Raw genomic sequence first — 23,031 nt, forward strand, 5'->3', positions numbered from 1 at the left:
TGGGGCAGGGCTCCATGTTCAGCACGGAGCCTGCTAAAGTCTCTCCCTCTCCCTCTGCCCCTTCCCACTGTGTGAGCGTGCTCTGTCTATAAAATAAATAAATCTTTTTAAAAAAAAAAGAAACGCATAAAATTGACTTTTTATAAAGGTTTATAATATGGCTAAAGATAACACCTGACATTTAACACTCAACTGTTCAGGAGTTTATAAGTGCTAAATTGTATATTACACTTTAAGTTTCTAATAGTCTGTGGGACTGTGGAAGAGGTACTTAAATGAGGCTCGATAACAGTCAAAGAAGTCTTTGTAGCACATCTATATGATTTAGGACTAGAAAAATTCAGATGGCTAGATCAGCAGATATTCTCTAATTATTTTGATAATAGGGGTTTAAGCTCAGATTAATTTAGGTTAAAAAAATAGTGACCACTTTTAAAATAATTCATATCAACAATAGCCAAACTATGGAGAGAGCCCAAATGTCCATCGACTGATGAATGGATAAAGAAGATGTGGTACATATATACAATGGGATATTACTCAGTCATCCAAAAGAATGAAATCTTGCCATTTGCCATGACGTGAATGGAGCTAAGAGTGTATTATGCTAAGCAAAATAAGTCAGTCAGAGAAAGACAAATACCATATGACTTCACTCATACGTGGAATTTAAGAAACAAAACAGATGGACATATGGGAAGATGAAGAATAAAAAAGAGAGAAACAAACCATAAGAGACTCTTAATGATAGAGAACAAACTGAGGGTTGATGGAGAGAGGTGGGTGGGGAATGGACTAGATGGGTGACAGATATTAAGGAGCGCATCTGTGATGAGCACTGGGGGTTATATGTAAGTGTTGAATCACTGAATTCTACTCCTGAAACCAATATTGCACTGTATGTTAACTAACTAGAATTTAAATAAAAATTTAAAAGATAAAATAAATAAAATAATTCAAATGTACCCAAATATGTATTAAAGCACTTTGGTATCATCTCACCATGAGAAAAGATTATATTTCCCTAACGTGCAGTGGGGTTATATTTTTCTGCTATTTCTTTATTACATTTTAACATCTGCTTTCTGTTACATGTAAGGTATGTTGATATCCCCAACTGGTGTTTCACATTTACTTGGAAATTAGCATATAACCAAGACCTTAAACTCCTCTACATTCAAACTTTATTTCATAATTGTTATAATTTAGAAAAATAAAATTAAAATAGTGGCTGCTAGTAGAAAAATAGTGAAAATTGTCAGTTTTATTCTCTTTTCATATAAGAAAACTCATAGAACTTAAGGTTTGAGTCAACTTCCTTTGGTTTGGTCACAGATACGGAGGAATTTCAAATTTCAGTCATCGGCAGGTCAGATACCTACAGAAGAATGTGAAGTATAAGTCAAAGTTCCTGGACATGAGAAGACAAATAAGTATGAAAAACAAACACATTTTCTTTACTGAAGAATCAGAAAAAACGTTCAAAAAAAGCAAAACTTTGACTAAGGTATGTATAAATTTTGTTCTTTATTTATAGATAAAATTTCATTTTGTAAGCTTGACTCCCTAAAATTTTTTTCAAGTGGAAATCCTGTTTCTACCAGATATAAGGGTACCTAAAATTGTCTTCCCCTTGCTTCCTAAAGGCATATATCATGTGAACCAAATTTGAAATAGAATAAGTTGGTAGTAATACGAAAAGGGGATGTTTTGAAAGCTAGTGTCAGTGTCTGGGAAGATAAATGGATAAAATTGCTTCGTATACATAGTAACAGAATTTCTCATCTGCCTCAGGCTAAGTAGGATCCTGGAAGTCAATTTCTGGTCCAGCATTTATTGTAAGCTTTAATTTTGAGGTCATCTAGAGGTGATCAATCAAACGTTGCACTAACCAGTTCATCCTAATAGTCTCATGCTAATTTAGTGATTTACACTGCTAACTGGAATATTCATGTCCCCTCTCTTGGACTCTGCTATACCTGCTGTCCAAGCACCTGAAAAACAAAGGTAATTAGAAGTATTTTTGCTTGATTTGATGAGTGATGCTTATCCATTACAGGAGAAAAAAACAAAAACACCTAGTGAGCAAAACCTTTGTATCAATTACCTCTCCAGCAGCTCCTTCAGTCAACAAAACAAAATCTCAGACCCTGTGATGACTTTGTTTTACCCTTAGGATACATTATCCTTCCCAACTTCAGCATTCTTCCAAAACATGCTACAGATTTATAGCTGGCTTTATTTTTGTTGTATTTCGGATGGGTTGGCTGCTGGTGATATTTTAATATTTTAGTGGCCCTGGTTATATCTGGAACACATTTCCCAATATCAGACCAGTCAGTCTTATAGAACTTTTTACATGTTGGATGTGATAGTCCCCATACATCCATCTGTAGACAAATAGCAGAAACATAACTGCTAAGTATTGCAAAGGGGAAAAGAAATATGGTTGTTGTATCATTAGATATCTGACTGATGTATAGGTATAGTCCCTTTGAAGATTCTGGGTTGTTGTCTATGCTCATCTTCGAATTTCCTAACTCATAGAAAGGTCACGAAGATCTGTTATGAAGAATATTCTTGTTACAGAAGTTTGCAAGGAAGTACATATTATCTGTTAACACCTTGTTAACGTTTCTAAGAAATCCAGTTTTTAGGAATCATTTTACTGGCCTACTGCCCCATTAAAGGGTATCTTGCATTCTAAGATAGCACTCTTTTTCTTACAGATAGATGGGCACTAGATCTTTTTAGAGTTTATCTTTGATGCTGAGTACAGTTAAACATAGCCTGGGCCATTGAAGAAAGGTCTGTATAATTTGAAAAGCTAATAATAATGACTCAACAATTAGTAGGTACATTTGTAATGGTAATATCACATTGTATGGTTATATTGTTAGACGCCTTTTATGGAAAGCTACTGGGACAGTTCAGCTTTATCCTCTTAGTGTTAATTGATTATAGGAAGTTCATTGTCATGTGTTTAATCTGATACTTTCTTCCTTTTAAAGAAATTTTTAATAAGATCATGATATGTCCAGATAGGAAAGTGTAGTTAGAATTACTTACGTATAATTAGCTTGTATGATACAGTGTACTTATTAGAGCTAATAATTACAACAGCTTCTCAGTGAAGTCCAAATGGTAAAACAGGTAGGAATATTCTATGTAATTTGGAATTCATTCATGCTTGTGACGACTTAAAATTTCAGGTAGAAAAATTCCTAAAATGGATTAATGAACCAATGGAGGAGGAAGCACAACAGGAGTCAGTTTCTCATGACAATGTGCAAGACACCTGCACAAGCAGTGATTCAGAGGAACAAGAAATGTCTGTTAAAAAAGGTGATGACCCACTGGAGACAAGTAATCCAGAGCCTGAAAAGTGTCATGCCATGTCTTCAGCTGATGAACTTGAAACAAAAAAAAATGAAGGAGATAGCACAGTAGTAGCTATTACAGATAAGGAAGATGGTGTTACTCAGATTACACCAGATTCTCTTCAGGTAGAAACTGAAGGTAAGACTAAGTATGCTTCAACTTGCTAATGAGTTTAGATAATGTGCTTCCCTAGTTTTCACTTATGAATCATCTATACCTAAGGATTCACTGCTGTTTATTTTTCAGTAGAGAGAAGGCACAGCAAGTGTAAATATGCTAGTGGTTATGTTTTGGCACCAGAACACTACATTCTTGGCTGAGCAAGCATGACAAAACAAAAGGCCAAACACATGGGAAAACTGAGTACCTCTGTCTATGCCATTAAGTATTGGTCTCTGCCACTAACCTCTTCCCTGGGCTAAAAGTGACTGGCGGTCCCTTTTAGCCCTCTTGAAATTTGGCATTGCCCTGGTTTTCCTTTTGATAATTCTTTTTTTTTTTCCCTTTGGCTTTTGTGGTATGGTTGTTGGTAGTGGTAGTTATTGTTTGGATGGTACACTGACATAAGTTATTTATAGTAGTTGCCTGTAATGAATGGAGAACAGAGTCACATTTCAACTTTATGCCCTTTTTGCACTGTTTGAATGTATTCTACAGTAAATGTTCTGTTATAATTGTACTCAGTGGAACATTGAGGCTTTTATGGGTTAGGAAATTTTCATTTGATATGTATTCATTTTTATTGATGAATGATTTCAGACTTGCCCTAATGAAACAATTATATTGTGATGGTCTCTTTTCTTAATTTAGTATTGAGGAAAATACCTCATTTGAATCTTAATTTTTTTTTCTGTGTGTGTGTATATGTGTGTGTGTGTAGAGCTGTGTTCTGTGTATCATATACTTCTTTGCCTTTCTAAAAAGCATACTTAAGGTAGTTTTAAATTTTTTTATTGTCATGTACAACTGATGTTCAAGGGGTACTTGCAGATTTCTAAAATGCCTTCATGTGCCTTATTTTCATTTAATCTATAAAATAACCCAGTGAGGTAGGCGGGATTATCCTCATTCTAAAAATACAGAAAGTAAAGCTCAGAGAAACTAAGAAATTTGCCTGAGATCACAGAGCCAGTAGGTGGCATAGCTAGGACTCAATACCAGGTTGTCTGATTCCTCAGTCCCATTTTCCCGCCCTCTCCTACTTCCCTAAATACCTTGCCTCATAGTGCTGGTAGTTCTCAGCTGGGGTGATACCACCACGTCAGGGGCATTTGGAAGATGTTGGCTGTTAGAATGACCTGGGGGTGCTGGCATTTAGTACTTTGGGTTGCTTAACATTATGTCATGTACATGATGGTCTTGGACAGTAAGGAACTGTTCACTCAAAATGTTAGTGTCCCCTCTCCTAAAAAACTCTTAGTACATTTTGCTGTTGATGACACCTTGTGCTCTTTGCAATGATCAGATGACCATATTAAGACATAGTCCTATCCTTGAGGATCATTTAAATGTAGTAGTTTTATTTGCCAACACCAATTCTTGTCATTATACTTAGCTGTGACAGCACTCTTTCTAAGTTGTTTCTAATCTGCTCAGAACTTAAACCAAATAACCAAATTAATAAAAATTGTTTAAGAAAAAGTCAATCTCTGAATGAATGAGATCCTTTTCTATTAACATTAAAGCAGTGACCTGTTTTAATTTCCTGGAGGCCATACAACCTTCAGGTCACATCTGGATTTAGAGGATTGACCACGCTGAAAGTTAGGGGTTTAATCAGTCCTTGAAGATTTTGTTTTAAAGAAGGAAAGAGAAATGTTTGGATTTCTATAATTGACCAACTAAAGCAGTGTCTTCTCTAACAGAAGTAATAACTTTTATACTTACATAGTATCTCTACATATGTCCTAATAATCATGTGAAGTAAGTAGGTGAAATATTATTCATTCATTCATTTTGAAGAATTAAAAATTGGATCTTAGAGAGCCTGGGTTACTGTCCAAGCTCAGGGAACTTATAAATAGCAAAATAGAGGCTGTAATCTAAAGTCAGTGCTGTTTGCAGTATGCCCTCCCGCTTCTCCTGGGGTGCCGTCGCCTGCATGGTCTGCAGTACATTCCCAAACTGTAAATACTGAATGTGGCTGCACTCTTTAGATGAATTCATCTATGATTGCCTTTTTTCATAGTGAGCATCTGTATTTATATTCTTTTATTTTAGCAGAAAGTAAAAAGAAGAAGAAGAAGAAAAAAAACAAGAACAAAAAGGTAATTGGTCTGCCTCCTGAGATAGCTGCTGTTCCTGAGCTGGCAAAATACTGGGCCCAGAGATATAGGCTCTTCTCCCGTTTTGATGATGGGATTAAATTGGACAGAGGTAAAAACTATATATAATGTTTAACACTATTTTGAAATAATTTCAGACTTACTGAAAAGTGGCAGGAATAGTAATAATTTTTCATAATGCCCTTTACCCAGATTCGGCTATTTTTAACATTTTGCCACATTTGCTTTATCATTCTGTGTGTGTTTCTGATCGAGTTGCTCCTACCCCTTGATACTTGTGTGTGTATTTTCTAAGAACAAGGATACCTTATGTAACAATGGTAAAATTACAAATTTAACATTGCTACAGTATTGTCATCTGTAGTCCAGACTCTAGTTTAATCTGTTATCCTAATCATGTCTTTTATGGCATTTGTTTTTACTTCCAGTATAGGATCGTGTATTGCATTTAGTTTTCATGTTTCTTTAGTTTCCTTTCATCTGGAATAGTTCCTCAGCCTTTTTGTCTTTCATGACTTTGACATTTTCCAAAGAAAAGTGGCCAGTTATTTTCAACAGTATCTCTCAATTTGGATATATGTGTTTTTAAAACTTCACATTCAGGTTTAATCTATTCTTAATCTATATTTTAGGATAGATAGCAAAAGGAATCAATAGATTATTAAGCAGAACATCTGATGATGAAATACCTAGTGCAGAAAGACACTAATGAATTAACACTGGAAACCAAGTTCTTCTGTGAGTGTTCCTGCTATGTCTTGAACACCTTCCTTAATTCAATTCTACAAATTGATGCTTAGTTTCATATTGGGGCTACTTAAACAGTGGTCTTTATTAACTGTCAAAATTAGGAGGCTTGATCTGGGGTTAGAATTTTGGGTTCTGTGACCTCTTATAATTATTTACAAAATGTTGTGTATTGAAGAAAGTGCATAGGAGTTTGGAGAAATAAGACTGGATAAAAGCTGTTTAATTCTATAAAAGAAGTGTATATTTTTATTCTTCCAGCAATAAGGAGCCATTTAAAGTTTTGGTAAGGAAAGGGAACAGGAAAATTGTTGTATCATTTTGTTCAGAGAAATATCTTTCTGAAAAAAATGTTAATCCTATTGGGAAAGGAGGTCAATTTGCTTACCCGTTAGAAATGAAATAACGAGGGGGCGCCTGGGTGGCTCAGATGGTTAAGCGTCTGCCTTCGGCTCAGGTCATGATCCCAGGTTTCTGGGATCGAGTCCCACATCGGGCTCCCGGCTCAGCGGGGAGCCTGCTTCTCCCTCTGACCCTCTCCCCTCTCATGCTGTTTCTCTCTCGCTCGCTCTCTAAAAAATAAATAAATAAAATCTTTAAAAAAAAAAAAAAAAGAAATGAAATAATGAGGAAACTCAGTGGAGTTTGGGGAGTTGGCCAGTTGGATAGCTAACTTTCCATTTTCCATAATAGTCAGTAGTTAATACTTCAAACAGAAAAACTAAAATTACATTCAATTATTGGAAGTATATTACAAGAGAATCAGGCAAGAACTGAGGCGGTTGCTTTGGTGGAAATTGGGAATGGAAATGGTACTGCTCCTTTGTATAATGAGCTTTGTGGAACTTTTTAAAAACTAAGTAATTTATAATTTTTGAAAAAGAGAGGGGCGCTTGGGTGGCTCAGTCGTTAAGCGTCTGCCTTCAGCTCAGGTCATGATCCCAGGGTCCTGGGATCGAGCCCCACATTGGGCTCCCTGCTCAGCGGTAAGCCTGCTTCTCCCTCTCCCACTCCCCCTGCTTGTGTTTTCTCTCTTGCTGTGTCTCTCTCTGTCAAATAAATAAAATCTTTTAAAAAAAAGAAAAAAAGAGAAACTAAGTTTTGGTTAAGTATATATAATATATAGTAATGTTAGCTATGTTTATGCTTGGGTTGGCTTCTTGAAACTGAATATCTTAACAGAAATACTCTTCTTCCCTTCACAGAGGGCTGGTTTTCAGTTACTCCTGAGAAGATTGCTGAACACATTGCTGGCCGGGTGAGCCAGTCCTTCAAGTGTGACATTGTAGTAGATGCATTTTGTGGAGTTGGAGGAAATACTATTCAGTTTGCCTTAACAGGAAAGAGAGGTAATTAGCCATCAAAGGAAGAAAAGTAATTTCTTTTTAATTTATTCAGTAAATGTTTCATTTTGCTTTAGCCTATCTTTGCTGAGATTTAATATATAATTAGTAATTTAATGCCAAATTTTTAAAATAATAATAGCATATAGTAAGCATACGCTTTGTATCACATACTGGTGTAAGTGCTTAATATGTATTAATTTATTAGTCAGTGATCTTGTGAGGTGTATCTTTTACTGTCTGCGTTTCATAGATAAACTGGGAAATAAAGAGATGAAATAACTTGCCCAAGATTACACGGACACAGCTTGGTGAAGCCAAGATTATAACATTATATAAAACTAAAAATTTTAAAATGGGAAACCATTCTTTAGAAGAAGAATGGACAGGGAGTTCCAGCTTTGCCACCTTTATGACTTTGGACATCATTTAACCTCAATTTAAAGGAGACTTTAAATTGGTAACCTCTGTAATACCTTTCAGCTGTGCATTGTAAAACTCTAGAAATCTTCTAAGTATTAGATCATTCTTGTGGTTGTTTGACTTTGGAATCATGAAAAAGAAACCTTCTATCACTATTTATGTGCCAGGAACTATGTCAAGCAGGTTGTATGTGTGCTATTTCCTAAGGAAAAGAAAACTATAAAATTGGATGGTCTGCCCAAATGGGCATAGCTGAGTCATGAAGCCAGGATTTTTACTCCATTTTTTCTGATATCTCTGTTCTTTTTAAATTCTTTTAAAAGTGTAGTATATGTGATTTTTCAAAGATATCAATTGTTAAGTCATACTCTGAAGATGCTTTTTTCCCCCCAACATCTTTGTATTATACAAATAGTTTCCATTTCAGTGAATTACAGTTAAGTCTCATTAATTTATATAAAGTTTTTAATATTAACTAGGAAAGTATGATTCTGGAAGCATAATATAGAAGCTAGAAAATGGTGAAGGAAAACTTAACATTGAAGACCCAGACCCATGCTGATGAACTGTAACCCCTGTTAAATCATGCCCTAGGGCATGACGCTTCTCACCTTATATGGTCTCCTAATAGCCTGAATGAAAGTTGTCTTCACATAACTGGAATAGGACTTATTTTCCTGTTTTCCGTAAATTCATAATTTACTCTCAAAGTTCTCTGCGCTTGCCAGATTAGCCAGTCCTGTGAGCTCAAATCAGTGTTTATTGCATTAAAATGATTTTTTCCTCAAAATTTTTCAAATTTGTCTTCATTTTGACATTGTATCGTAACATGACAATTAAAATATCTGCCCTATGATACAGTAGCAAATAGATCTGGAAATTTTTTCAAAATATTATGGAAACCATCCATATTGTAGATTTATATTTCTATGAATATACGTCTCTCGCCAAGGCTTTCTGTAGCTTAGTACACATTTGGTAAAGAAAAATATCTAATGTGGGTCCAAAGCTAAAGGAAGGCTACTTCTGTCATGTTCTCCCAGACCCAGTTGTTGTCTAGGCATATACTCAACTGAATGGTTAGAGAATCCACAAAGTTTTGCACTTCGATGTTAAAGATTTTTTTCCCTTTCTGTGTACTTCAGTGTTACTGCTATCCAATAGAATTTTCTGTGATGATGGAAATGTTGTGTATCTGCACTGTCCAGTATGATAGCCACTAGCCACATGTGGCTTTTGGGCATTTGAAATTTGGCAGTGTGGGGGTGTCTGGGTAGCTCAGTGGGTTAAGCAGCCAACTCTTGATTTCAGCTCAGGCCATGATCTCGGGGTCCTGGGATGGAGCCCTGTGTCAGGCTCCACGCTCAGTGGAGAATCTGCTTGAGAATTCTCTTTCCCTCTCCCTCTCCCCCTCCCCCGGCTCATGCGTGCACATGCATACTCTCTCTCTCTCAAATTAATAAATAAGTCTTTAAAAAATGTGGCAGTGCGACTGAGAATCTAAATTCTTTATTTCATTTTAATCAGTTTAATAACCACGTATGGCTAGTGGCTACCATTACTGGACCATTACTGGACAGTGCAGTTCTGTATAATGTCATCCAGCATTTGCCAGCATTTCATTTACATGATAGACTGAGTGTTTACATTCTGTTAGGCCTAAAAACAAAGCGGCCTGTAAGAGAAATAAAGATGAAAACAGGAGGATTGACTGAATATATTTGATGTTGAAAATCATTTTCCTATTGAGTTTCTAGTGTTGTCAGCATATCTTTCCATCTGTCTCTGTACTACAAATGGAGCAGATTGAATAGCTAAAAAGGACATTTTCATCTTTTCTCTTACGAATGTTAGTTTACTTAGAACAGAAAAAATAGCATTGTAAACGCATGATTTCAACATGTAATTGGAGCGTATATTCATTGTTCAAGTGATTTATTTAGTGCATTATTTCTCAAAAGTTAACAAATTTTAAAAAACGTCATTTTCTAGAAAACAACTATGTTTCCATGACAACCATGGTGTATGCATCAGGGTTCCATTTAGCCCTTCCAAATATAAAATATTGCCACCAGCACACTGGTGCACATACAGGTGCATTTGAGTTATTGACTGCCAGATAGGAGTGAGCTAAAATTAACTTATGTTTGCATTGCTAAGTATGAAATTGCAATAAATTAAATGAAAACCCATTCGATGAAAACATAACGTTGTCGGTTCCCTCTTCCCAAGATGTCTCATTAAACATTATCGGCAGATGTTTTTATGTTTCTTCTTCATAAGCTGGCTATATGGGTTTGTCAAAATGTGTTTTAATTTGCTTTTCTGTAGAAGTTGTCAAATTTGTCTTTGGAGGCTGCATCTCATTTTAGGAAATCGGTCATTTCTGAAATCCTAGTGTTACAGGCTTGACATGCAGTCAGTGACCTTTCCAAGTGTTTGCTGCTCAGGCTGTTCAGAGCACAGTGCTGAGCATGTGTTCAACTCTCAGTAGATACTATGTGGCAACTGTCACTACTTACTCTGGAAAAGCTGAGTGACACAACTTTGAAAGCCAGGTTCTTCAGTCACATTTTCTTGGTACTACACAAGTGAATCTTTCTAATTTAGATTAAAATTTTTAGTTAAGGTCTTTATCTCTGGTATATGTGCCAAACTTCCTTAGTCTTTAAGTTCTTATACTGGGGCGCCTGGGTGGCTCAGTTGTTAAGCGTCTGCCTTTGGCTCAGGTCATGATCCAGGGTCCTGGGATCGAGCCCCGCATCGCTTCTCCCTCTCCCACTCCCCCTGCTTATGTTCCCTCTCTTGCTGTGTCTCTCTCTGTCAAATAAATAAAATCTTTAAGAAAAAAAAAGTTCTTAGACCGAGAAAAAAATCAGATTGCTCAGAAGATGAACTGTTCTATAGGTCAGTGTCATTGACTGTTCTTTTCCCACTTTTAGTGATTGCCATTGATATTGATCCTGTGAAGATTGATCTTGCTCGCAATAATGCAGAAGTTTATGGAGTAGCAGACAAGATAGAATTCATCTGTGGAGATTTCCTCCTGCTGGCTTCACATTTAAAGGCTGATGTTGTGTTTCTTAGCCCCCCTTGGGGAGGACCAGACTACGCTACTGCGGAGACCTTTGACATCAGGACCATGATGTCTCCTGATGGATATCCTTTGGAAGGCTGAGAGTTTACTCGAACAGTGGTTATGGAGAGAAAGGTGTGCATGTGAGTGACTGTGTGTGTTGTGTGTGTGTGTTTCATAGAGGGATTAGTGAAGTGGGATTCCAGTTTATTTTACATAAAAAGCCAGTATGTAAAAATTAAGTAGTGGTTGATTTCCAAGAGGAATGGCAGATGTGAAGTCATATTTCCTTCGGGTACTGTCCAATTTTATCATTAGAAAACAAGAATTAGGAAATATTAATTGCTTGAAATTATTGTCTTGGAAATTGGGAGTTTCCTCAAGACCTGTCCGTAGACTCTAGGTGACCATCCCTTAACTTTTCTTCAGCTTACACTGGCTTGTGCTAATTCTCTTTGCATCTTCAAATGTTTCCTGTCACTCTTCCAAGATACTGAAGCAAACCCTTCTTTCATAAAGAATAGTTTTTATTATTTGTCCCTTTCTTTATCTCTCCTCCCCAGAGGAATCATCTGTTTGACTCTAACAGGAAGCATGTTTCTAAATTGCTAATTAAAATTTAGAATGTAATCCACAACGACCAGATTTACTTGTCTTTATTCTTCACTGGAAAGAGGTAGTATTATGCTTTCCTGTTCTATTTTCATAATTAGGAAATGGCAGAAAGAGAAAGTGTATTTCTGACTCTTGGCTGCTTTCCACAAGGATAATCGAATGAATAGGCTTAACTTCCAATCTCTGACCCATCTGAATTACAAAATCTGCTACTTAATTCTCTTTTAGGTTCCATTAGAGGATCTAAATGTGTGTCTCTTAGTTACATATCAAAATACATTTGGGTTATGACATAAGAACATATCTCTGATCAGAAATTAACTGCTGTTTTTGTTACCGTTCCTTAACTGTTGTCCACCTTTGAAATCTTCAGGCTTTCCCGGAAGATCACTAATAATATTGTTTATTTTCTTCCAAGAAACGCTGATATTGACCAGGTAAGCCACTAGTAAAGCACTTCTATGAGCCTCCAGCATAACTTAAAAAAATGGGCAGAAAAAAGATAGAAGGCCTTCCTTTGAGAACGTATTTATGAGAAGTCTCTGGCTTTTTGACTATTACTAGAAAACTGGAGGTGTTTGGCAGTTAAATCCATGCCTGTTTCATCCACTTCATCTCCACAACTCCCGGAGGACATATACATAAATTAGAACCCTTTGGGCTTTTAATTATATGTTCTGAAAGGATAACGTGGAAAGGGTAGTATGTTGTGTTTCAAATGCACATGCCTAAACTAGCCAAGATCTGTCTTTATTGAGACCTATCTTGAGAGTAGAGGTTTTAGGTATTCCTCAAAAGAGGAGCCTAAATAGAAATATACAGACAGATAAAACTTCAATTTGGCCAGAAGCAATTTTAACTATAGTCTTGGGATGTAGGACACTTGACTAATAGTTAAATGAGTTAAATGTCCTTATGCCATTCTCCCCATAAACACTTATTTAATAATGTTATTTTTTTCTCTTGTAGAATTAGATTTGGTATAACTGCCTCATAAAGATTCAGTGATGTCTTCATGTTTTTGTTGATTTGCTTTCTATAAACACTTACTGCATATCTAATGTGTAATAAGCATTCTGTTGAAAATCTTTTGTCTTTTTATATTTTAAATTTTACTGTAGTGTTACTAGCTCTGAGGTTTTTCTTTCTCTCCTATTTGATACTGAGAGCTGACCCTGTCGTTCTGACCTTTTTCATCTTGTTCTGAAGAAATTCTCTCTCATTATCTATTGAACTAAATTTCTCACCACTTTTATTCCTTTTTCTGGGGCATCACTTATGTGGACATTAGTCTTTCATAACTGTATTTCCTGGTGCTTTTTCTCTTCCTTTTTCTTCTGGGAGAGCTGGTCTTCCAACTAGCTGCTCCTTCAGGTATATGTGTTCTATTATCTATCTCATCTATTGTGTTTTTTAGTTCAACTATTATATTCTTTAGACTTAATATCTCTGTACTGTTTTTTGTTTTCTTCTTTTACACTCTAAATCTCTTACTGTTATTTTAAGAAGTTTAAATTCCTAATCTGGTCTATCCTTTCTGAATTTCATATAATTTAGAATCCATTTTGTTTTTCTTCCATGAAATACTTGTCGTCCTCAAATATCTTGTCTTACTGTGTATTGGCTATTCTCAAGTAATGCAGAAGGAGACAGGCTGTGTTTAGGGTCCCTGGGGACCCTTGTAAAAACTGTAACTGAGCCCCACCTCAGAAATTGATCTAACCAGTTTTTTAAAGCTGCCAGATCATTCTAATGTGCAGCCTGGGTTGAGAACCACTGCTGCAGTCTGTGTTAGCCCCAGTGATAACCTCAAGGGATGAAAGTAGGTAAGCTGTGGGGTTGCCAGCCCAGGTCCCACAAGACTACAGGTGTCTCAGGACACAACTCCTCACCTTTGAGGAGGAGCTGGACAAAAGCAGATTTAAAGGCTGTACGCTTTAATCTTCTACCGTCATTCATCAGCTCACTGGTGTGGAGAAGGAAGAGTGAGACAGTGGATATCAGGGATTAGTTCCCACCTGTTGCTCTCAGCTCTTCACAGCAGGATTTCTTTTCAGACTGCCCTACCTTTACTCCTGAACATAGACCAGCGTTCCCAGTTTCTGTAAGTGAGGCAGCATATACCAAATGCAGGGTGATTGGGAGGGAGCACCAAGAGCAGAATTTCTTTTATTTTTTTTTAATTTATTTTAGAGAGAGAACACAAGCAGGGGGAGAGAGAGAGAATCTCAAGCAGACTCCTGTCTGAGTGCAGAACCTGATGCGGGACTCAGTCTCACGACCCTGAGATCATGACCTGAGCCGAAATCAAGAGTTGGCCGCTTCACCAACTGAGCCACTCAGGCGCCCTGAGAGCAGAATTTCTAAGTTCTTGTTTTCTTTCTTCCTGTCTTAGCTTCTCACAAGCACAAGCACTTCCCTCCTGCCCTAGGCAGAGGCACTCCCCTCCATCCTACACACACACATTCAGACCATCCTGGGTCTCCAGAGGTTTCTTTTGTTTGGTTTCCCTCTGTTGTGTCAGCATCTTCCTAGGGCTTTGGTCATGGGGACGTAAGTAACAATGCAACCTTCTCATTAAAAAGGTGGAGATTAAATGTCTGGCTCTCTCATGTGATGACCTCAGGAAAGGCTCTAATGATCTAGAACGTAAACTGGACTTTAAAGAAGCTTCGATTATAGGAGTTGAGAAGGTGGCAAGAGCACTAATGACATGAAAGTGAGCATCTGTGAATAATGTTCAGTTAATGGGCTCAAAACGAGAGAGAGATATTAAGAGTCTAACAGACCTAGTTGAGTCTCAGCCCTGCCACTTACTAGCTGTCTGGCGACAGTTCTGAGGCATAAATGAGTATGTGGATACTCAGTACCTCTAGCCCATAAACTCTCAGTAAAGTCCCGTGTATGTGACTTTGAAGATCCTGTTACAAAGTTTTTGTGAGAAGAATGTAAATGTTACTAACACTTTGAAGAGGGCCAGTATGGAAAGATGACATCTTTTCTCTAGAGGATAGAATAGAAGGTTTTATATTTATGAAATGATAGAATCCCAGATAATATATTTTTCTCTTTCTCTTATCAGAAACATATACTCGCTTGAAAGGACATATTCTTGTATCAGTTTGTCGCACTCTCCCGATCTTGGCTTATTTCCTTGGTCTTTGGGACAATGGCTCTCAGCTCTGGCTGCTAATTGGAATTGCCTGAGTGGCTTTTTTTTGAATTGTGGTAAGAGACACCTAACAAAACATGCAGTTTAGTGGCGTTACATACATTCACATTGTTGTGCAAGCATCCCCACCATCCTTCTCAGAACTTCTTCATCTTCCCATGCTGAAACTCTCTACTTTGAAACTCTATACTTTTAAACACTGACTCCCCATTACCTGGCCACCGCCATTCCACGGTCTCCATGAATTTGACTATTCTAGGAACCCCAAATAAGTAGAATCTTACAGCATTTGTCCTTTTTTATCTAGCTTTTTTCACTGAGTGTAATACCCTAAAAGTTCATCCATGTTTGAACATGTGTCAGAATTTCCTTCCTTTTTAAAGCTGAGTAATATTCCATTGTATGTATATGCTACCTTTTGTTTATCCATTCATCCGTGGACATTTTGGGTTATTTTCACCTTCTGGCTGATGTGAATAATGCTGCTATGGGCGCACAGTGTCTATTCCTGCTTTCAGTTCTTTTGGGTATATAGCCAGAAGCGAAACTGCTGAATCATAGAGTAATTCTGCTTAGTTTCCTGAGGACCCACCATACTGTTCTCCATGGCAGCTGAACCATTTTACATTCCTACCAGCAGTTCTTTAAGAGTTGCAGTTTCTCCACATTCGCAGTTTCTCCACATTCTCGCTAACATTTGTTTTTTGTTTGTTGTTGTTTTGTAATAATAGCCATCCTAATGGGTATGAAATGGTATCTTATTGTAGTTTTGATTTGCATTTCCCTGATTACTAGTGATGTTGACCGTCTATTCACATACGTATATTCTGGGTATTAATCCCTTGTCAGTATATGCTTTGCCCATATTTTTCCCCATTCCATGGGTTGCCTTTTTACTATCTTTTATTTTTTATATCAAATTTGATATTAAGCCATACCTGCTACTTATGTGACTCTGATCTGCATCCTAGACTCCAGATAAGGTTGAGCCTGTTGATTCCATAATTCTTATTTGCCCATGTAAATATTATGCTCTATAACTAGTCTCATAAGAGGTTATATGATCCTTGTATTAAATATTAGATGGGCTGACTTGGATACTTGAATGACAATAGGAAATTTACTACTTATTGCAAAAGTTACAATGAGTACATTTTTTCTAGTTAAATTAACACTTGCCCAAGGAGGAAGTTAACTTTTTTCTTTAACTTGTGTTTTTGGTTTACTTCAAAAACCTACTAGAATCAAGGTTGGTGATTTTACATCTTCTACCTGTAGAGGGAGTAATGACACTGAGGAATAATAAAAGTCAAAAAGGAAATGAGATTTCAAGTACATTATATTGTTTGGTATTGGGATCAAATTACAGAAGGAAGTCAGCTTTTCTTTTTAAAATGAAGAAAATCTATCCATATGTAGGATTTTTAGAATGAGAGAAAACGCAGAACTGCAAGAATGAGAGCAGCGTTACAGAGAAGTCAGTTTTTTTGTTAAGGAACATTTAGAATGTCACAGCGACCTGAACTTACAAATGGGCTGGGTTCAGGGCGCCTGGGTGGCTCAGTTGGTTAAGCGACTGCTTTCGGCTCAGGTCATGATCCTGGAGTCCCTGGATCGAGTCCCGCATCGGGCTCCCTGCTCGGCGGGGAGTCTGCTTCTCCCTCTGACCCTCCCCCCTCTCATGTACTCGCTCTCTCTCATTCTCTCTCTCTCAAATAAATAAATAAAATCTTTAAAAAAAAAAAAAAAAATGGGCTGGGTTCCTCAAGTTTATGAGTTGGCTTTTTGAAGCTCGGGCTGCATTTTTCCCATAGAAATGTCTATAAAGAACAGTTAATTTCTCATGCAGGGAGGTTTATACTCTGGAGAATATTTATATTTGGGGTAACTGAACTGAATATGGGCCCAATACAGATACAGCTTGTCCTGTAGTCTCTCCACGTGGGAGATGAGGCCAATTGTTTTCTGTATCTAGTAAAATATTTTTCTAGGTCCCCTATTATCTCAGTCTTTTATTCCCTTTTTCTGTGTGGGGGTTACTCCAGGACACATATTCCCTTGTTACCCAAACTCTCAACTATCCAACTCAACAACTAATTTAGGAAGTCTTTTTGTGCTAGGCTCTTTGGAGGGAAATCACAAGTGAACCTTTGGAACTGATTAGCTTCAGTTCAGAGGGCCCAGGGTATATATATTTATCTACTGGATGCGTGTTTCTTGCTGTGTTTTCTTTCATTTCTTTCCTTTGACAGTCATACAATTGCAGCCAATACTAGCTTTGGATCCACCAGGCATTCCAAATATGGAAAACTTCTGTTTTAAAAAGTAAACATACACAGTATGGATAGAGGTCTCTGAGCAGAGTAGAATGTTTGTATGACGTCCCTGTGGGTGGAAGCTCAAACCAGAAGGAGCCCTGTCTCCTAGGCAGATACTGCAATTCAGGGAGGAGTGGCTGGGGCTTGGTGTGACCCAGCACCTCCTTATCCTTCTCTCTTAAAATATTTGGAGTCAGAAAAGTGATAGCATTTATGCTTTTCAGGTCAAATTAACTTAAAGCTCTTTCCTTTGTAATTTGTTTAAACCAGTATAGAAAGCAGGGCAACACTGAGCAACATCCCTAAGAACTGTGTTGAAAAGTGAACTGGGAGGTGGCCCTATATCATGTAACTCCTGGCACTTGTCTAGTAGACATGCTCCACCTTCTGTGACTTACCCCACACAGACATCATAGTAACAAGTAGGCCAAGCCCCACCTATTTTATTTCCTGATAAAACAGGAAAGTACTTGCAAATTGACCTAATACCAGGTAAAACTTAACCTGCAATTGTTTAAGTTGTATCCTTAAGTATAGAAATTGTGAGATTTAATCAAGAGGGCTCCTCTTTCTGGTGGGCAGAGTTCTTGAAGTTCCCACTGAAACCAGTACGTCATATCTGAGACGGGGCAGGTTCCCCTAATTAGAGCAGTCATCACACTTCTCATAACTTATTTCATTAGGTAGGTAGCCAGGCAGGGAAGGAGAAGGGAAGGAAAGGAGGACTTATTTATAGGTAACATTTCCAAAACCACATAGAAGAATACAACTATGCAATTGAATAATTAAAGCTATTTATCAATATGGAAACTATTAGGAAATATTGTTATTTGGAAAAATATTTTAAATATAATTAAATTCAGTTCATTAGCATTTGTTTTTAGCTGAGTACAAGAAAAATTTACCACTAATTTCTTTGCAAATATTAATTATAAGCTATTGTAATATCTAGTTATTTAATAAATGAAAAATTTATTCCAGGCTTACTGGTTTCTAAATATTAAGAGTGATAAGAAATTTGTGTCAAATTCTTCTAAATGAGGGTGCCTGGGTGGCTCAGTTGGTTAAGCGACTGCCTTCGGCTCAGGTCATGATCCTGGAGTCCCAGGATCGAGTCCCGCATCGGGCTCCCTGCTTGGCAGGGAGTCTGCTTCTCCCTCTGACCCCCCTCCCTCTCATGCTCTCTGTCTCAAATAAATAAATAAAATCTTAAAAAAAAAAAAAAAATTCTTCTAAATGAAATTTCCATAGTAGAAATCTGGTCTAAGGGCAGCACTATCAGATAGCCAAAACTCTGTCCACATGGTAAATACGACAAAGTCATCCCAAAAGTGGAGGACCCTTAGTCCATGTGTAGATACCAGAAGAAGGAGAGAATAGCAGGTGGACCAAGAACTGGATTGGACTTCTGGTACATGTAGGAATAGTAAACTCTAAAACTGTTGAACCTGAAAATAACCAGACTCCGAACACTCAAAAGTACATTCATCCTACAGAGGACCAGTTCCCTGCATTTGTATACAAGACAAATAATTTTTAATTATAAATGTTTAATAAATGTTTCTTGTCTGAATGGCATACTTAAGAGTTTGGGGCCTCCCAGCACATTTCATTGGATTATCACAGCAGCTAGAGTAGACAAGTCAGGTTATAAACCAGCCTAAAGTTACAGAAGAGTGAAAAGGGGAGTTCAGTGATGTGCCTGGTCATTCTCTTTCACAGTGGTAGTGCCTTACGGTCTCCCACTGATAAGGGATTCATTACCAAAAGGAACAGATCCATCTCTTATCACTGAGTTAGCCCACCCTGAAATTGGGAGCAGTGAATAGAAGTTGAGGTGACAAGAAAAGCAAAAGGAAGTATGAAGAATTTCTGCTGAATCAGTTCTGTTCCATTCTTGATTGGTGAGAAAAGCAAAAGAAAGCTAAAAATTCACCACAAACTAGAAGGCACTTGCTGCTGAGCTTTGTCTGCCACAGGTATTCTCTTATCTCGTCTAGTAACTGGTACCCAGGTTCGCAGACCACCTCTGTTCCTAGCGAAACCTACCGCTTAGTACATGCATTGCAGTTAAGGACATAGTTGACCAGCTTCTCACGTTTATTAGCCGGCTTTTCCCTTGTGAAGTTTGCTGTTGGACAATAGCGCAGTGTTGTTCGTTCTTGTATTCTGTATATTCTCATTCTCCACAGGGGCTGTGCACCTGGCCTCGTAAGTGGAATTGGAAAGGCACAAATGCTTCTGAACATAAGCTTATATTTTCTTCGTCCCTTTGGGTAAATTTTTTCAGTAAATGATGTAGATAAATAGAAGGATACCACACATAGTGCTACGAACAAGTCCTGTGCTAACAGCTGGGGACTTCCTGATTCTCCGGTCTGTTGTGCTTTATGTAACTAGTTAAATTTAAGAACAGTCTTCATGTTTCCAGTTTCCAGATTCCAGCTCTGAGAACAGGTAAGAAGTAAAGCTTAGTGAACTGATTTTTGGTAGCCTTCTCCTAAGAGACTAATGCAGGTAAACTTTTAATGCCCAGGAGAATTTTTTTTGACATATCCCCACTGCCGCCCTGTTGATAATGGTGGCTTTTAAAAATCATACTTCTTTTAATCAACAAGTAAATATTTGGAAAAAAGGAAACAGGAAATGATACCTGAGAGCCTGAGGTAGTATTCAAATTATCTGAAAAACTATTAGCAAAAAAAACAAGATTCATTCACTTAAAAATAAATTTTTTTTTTAAAGATTTTATTTATTTATTTGACAGAGAGAGACAGCGAGAGAGGGAACACAGCAGAGGGAGTGGGAGAGAGAGAAGCAGGCTTCCCGCTGAGCAGGGAGCCCGATGCAGGACTTGATCCCAGGACCCTGGGATCATGACCTGAGCTGAAGGCAGACGCTTAACAACTGAGCCACCCAGGCGCCCAAGATTCATTCACTTACGCATAAAAATCTCATTTCTGTTTACCATGTGCAGATAAATAGAACTAATCTTAATAAGTATAAGTTTTGAGTGTTGCCTGGTTTTCTACTGATAAAAAATATATCCTTTTATCTCCCGGAGAACCTGTTCATCAGAAATATTTTATCCAGCTTACTTTGACTTGTGTGTAATTATTAGTTGGATGTCAGAAAAGGAACATGAAGGCGAAAGGAACTGTAGATAAGGTACTTGCCTGTTGGACACTCGTTTCTAATCACAGCCAATAATCGTTCAGGTGCTTGCTACTCCAGTCCCTAATTGGCAGAAATCCATAGACCCCATAAAAAATACTCTTCATTTTCACCTGATGTAATTTGTGTCTAAGCAAGTTTTTGCATATTGCGATATAACCACTTCTCCAATGTAGTAATAGGACTGTTTTTCAGTGCTCTAATTTTTCTGTATCTTTCTTACAATAAAGTGTTCCTGTCCTTGATATTGATTACATGTTTTTCCATTAGGTTCCAGTTTGGTGGTTATTGTCTCTCATTCAGGTGCCATACATTTTTACTTCAAATCAGTTTGCTTTTGAAAAAAATGCAGGGGTGCCTGGCTGGCTCTCAGTTAGTAAAGCGTGCGACTCTTGATCTCAGGGTCGGTAGTGAGTTCAAATCCCATGTTGGGTGTAGAGTTTACTTTTAAAAAGAAAGAAAGAAATGCACTTTTGAATGTTTAGTTGGCTCTTAAATCTTCAATGCCTTTCATTTTTACTAAAGTTATCCCTTTTAGTAAAAATAATAGTTACCCGTTTCTCCTTTCCCAGTCCCCAAGGAACAACTATTATAAAATCTAGTTGATGAGAGTTCCAGCCTTAGTTCTAGTGCCAATCCAAAATAATTGGGATTTCTTTTGGTAAATCTTGTTAGTATACTTGGGTAATATGCCAAAAACATAGCGTGTAATCCAGAGCCGTTGTTAACCTTTATCTATTTATCTACCTATGTTTTTCTCTCCTTCCCCTGTCTCACCCCCTCTTTTCCTCCTCTCTCTCAATTTATTAAACTTTAAGAAAGGGGAAGGAATCAAATAACATTTTGCCAGTTAAACCTGCTAGTGAAAAATAAAGACAGTTGGAAGTTAATGGCCTTAATTTGGCCATTTGATTGAAGCAAAGCATTACTGATTTGAACTACATAAACTTATAGTCTTTTCAACTCCATAATGCTAACCTTTAAAAGTACAAAAAGGCTAAAGTTAGAAATTGTTTTTAATTAGAACATGTGAAAGTAACATACTAAGTTTTTTTTTTTTTAATTTTCTCTCTAAACACTGAATAGAAACAAGTTTTCTCATTGTATTTTGATATAGATTCACCTTTTCCTCCAATATCAGGAATGGTGCACACATGTTTTATTTGTCTGTCATCTGACTCTCCCAGCCTTCATGAAGGCAGAGATTATTTTGTTTTTGCTGCACTCCACTGCCTGGGACAAAAACCTCTAAGCGCTCATCAGTAAATAGTTGTTGAATAAAATAATAATTCATTAACTATTTTGCAACAGACCTGGAAAAACCCCCACACATTGAGGAGGACATCTCCACTCCTTTATCCAAAGCACCCAAGTCCAGGCAACCCTCTAAAAGGTGGGAGAAAGGGAAAAGAAAGTACCCCACCTTCTCAGAGATTTTTTTAAAATTATTCTCTTTATGGCTCACAAAATACACTATTGAGGGAAATAGGTAGTATTCCTATTTTTCAGATCTTTCTAAATTGATGGTTGAACTGGTATTAAAGTTTGCCTCTGACTTTGCTTTTGGTTTTCTGCTAGACCTATCCTAACAGATTTTTGCTATGGTTTCAGCTCTGCTTGGTTCTCTTAATCTGCCCTCTTCTCTCCTCCCCACTCCTCCTCTCTCCTCCCCAGCCAACACTATTCCCCCAGAGAAAACTTCAGCTTTTGCTGCCAATGTCGCTTCCTCTAAGTAAATCACTATTTAAAGGAACAGGAGAAATACTTCACCTGAGTTATATCTAACTCCTAGAAAAATTACTGTGAAATAATTATATTGTAGATGTACCAGTCAGAATGCCTTTTATTGGTAAAGACAAAATTTTCCATTTTACCCTTCCTTATGAAAAATCAGACTGGCAGGGGCACCTGGCTGGCTCAGGTGGTGGAGCGTGACTCTTGGTCTCGGGGTCGTGAGTTCAAGCCCTACATTGGGTGTAGAGCTACTTAAAAAAAGGAAAAAAAAAATCAAGCTGGCATAAAGGTACCAAAATAGAAAATAAAACAATTATTCCTATAATTGCCACTCTGAGACTAGTTGAATACTTTTAATTTCTAAAATTTTACGTTAATATATTGCTTATTAGTGAATAGTGGATACACGTGTGCTTTTTATCATTATGACAGATCCTGTGTTTGACTCCAGTTGTCAGCTATTCCTACTGATGAAAACACAGCCATCACTTTGTGTCCCTCTTGGAGATGGGGGTTGATATTGACATTGACATTGCTACTGGTTTAGTGGGACCACTTGTTTTAGAATGACCTGTGGTTTCTTCCCTATTTCTGTATCTGTGACTTTTTTCTAAGAGGAAGTTGAAATGCTTTTTTAAAGCATACTCATTGGTGATGCACAATAAATCTTCCCTTCAGCCAGATGCTGGTGTGGCCTATGTAATACCACTGAGATTAGATTTCTCAACCTCCAAACCAAATTAAACCAACAGCGCCTCTCTTC

At 37.4% G+C, this 23,031-nt stretch overlaps 1 protein-coding gene across 5 annotated transcripts in view; it reads left to right on the plus strand.

Annotated features, from left to right (window-relative positions):
• The window catches only part of TGS1 (trimethylguanosine synthase 1), a 39,351-nt gene that overhangs the window by 15,266 nt on the left and 1,054 nt on the right, over positions 1-23,031 (plus strand). For 2 of the 5 annotated variants that reach the window (XM_006739500.3, XM_081816008.1), the window contains exons 7-12: positions 1,336-1,507; positions 3,213-3,519; positions 5,602-5,757; positions 7,619-7,762; positions 11,122-11,338; positions 12,229-12,307. In XM_006739500.3, the coding sequence (XP_006739563.2) occupies positions 1,336-1,507; positions 3,213-3,519; positions 5,602-5,757; positions 7,619-7,762; positions 11,122-11,338; positions 12,229-12,307 (1,075 nt within the window). Of the gene's footprint in view, positions 1-1,335; positions 1,508-3,212; positions 3,520-5,601; positions 5,758-7,618; positions 7,763-11,121; positions 11,339-12,228; positions 12,308-14,063; positions 20,838-23,031 lie in introns of all 5 variants that reach the window. The other 3 variants (XR_014144176.1, XM_031034725.2, XM_031034726.2) reach the window with 3 other exon arrangements.

This window comes from Leptonychotes weddellii, chromosome 4 (genome assembly GCF_054177405.1).
Source record: "Leptonychotes weddellii isolate Sample4059 chromosome 4, ASM5417740v2, whole genome shotgun sequence".
Classification (NCBI taxonomy): domain Eukaryota; kingdom Metazoa; phylum Chordata; class Mammalia; order Carnivora; family Phocidae; genus Leptonychotes; species Leptonychotes weddellii.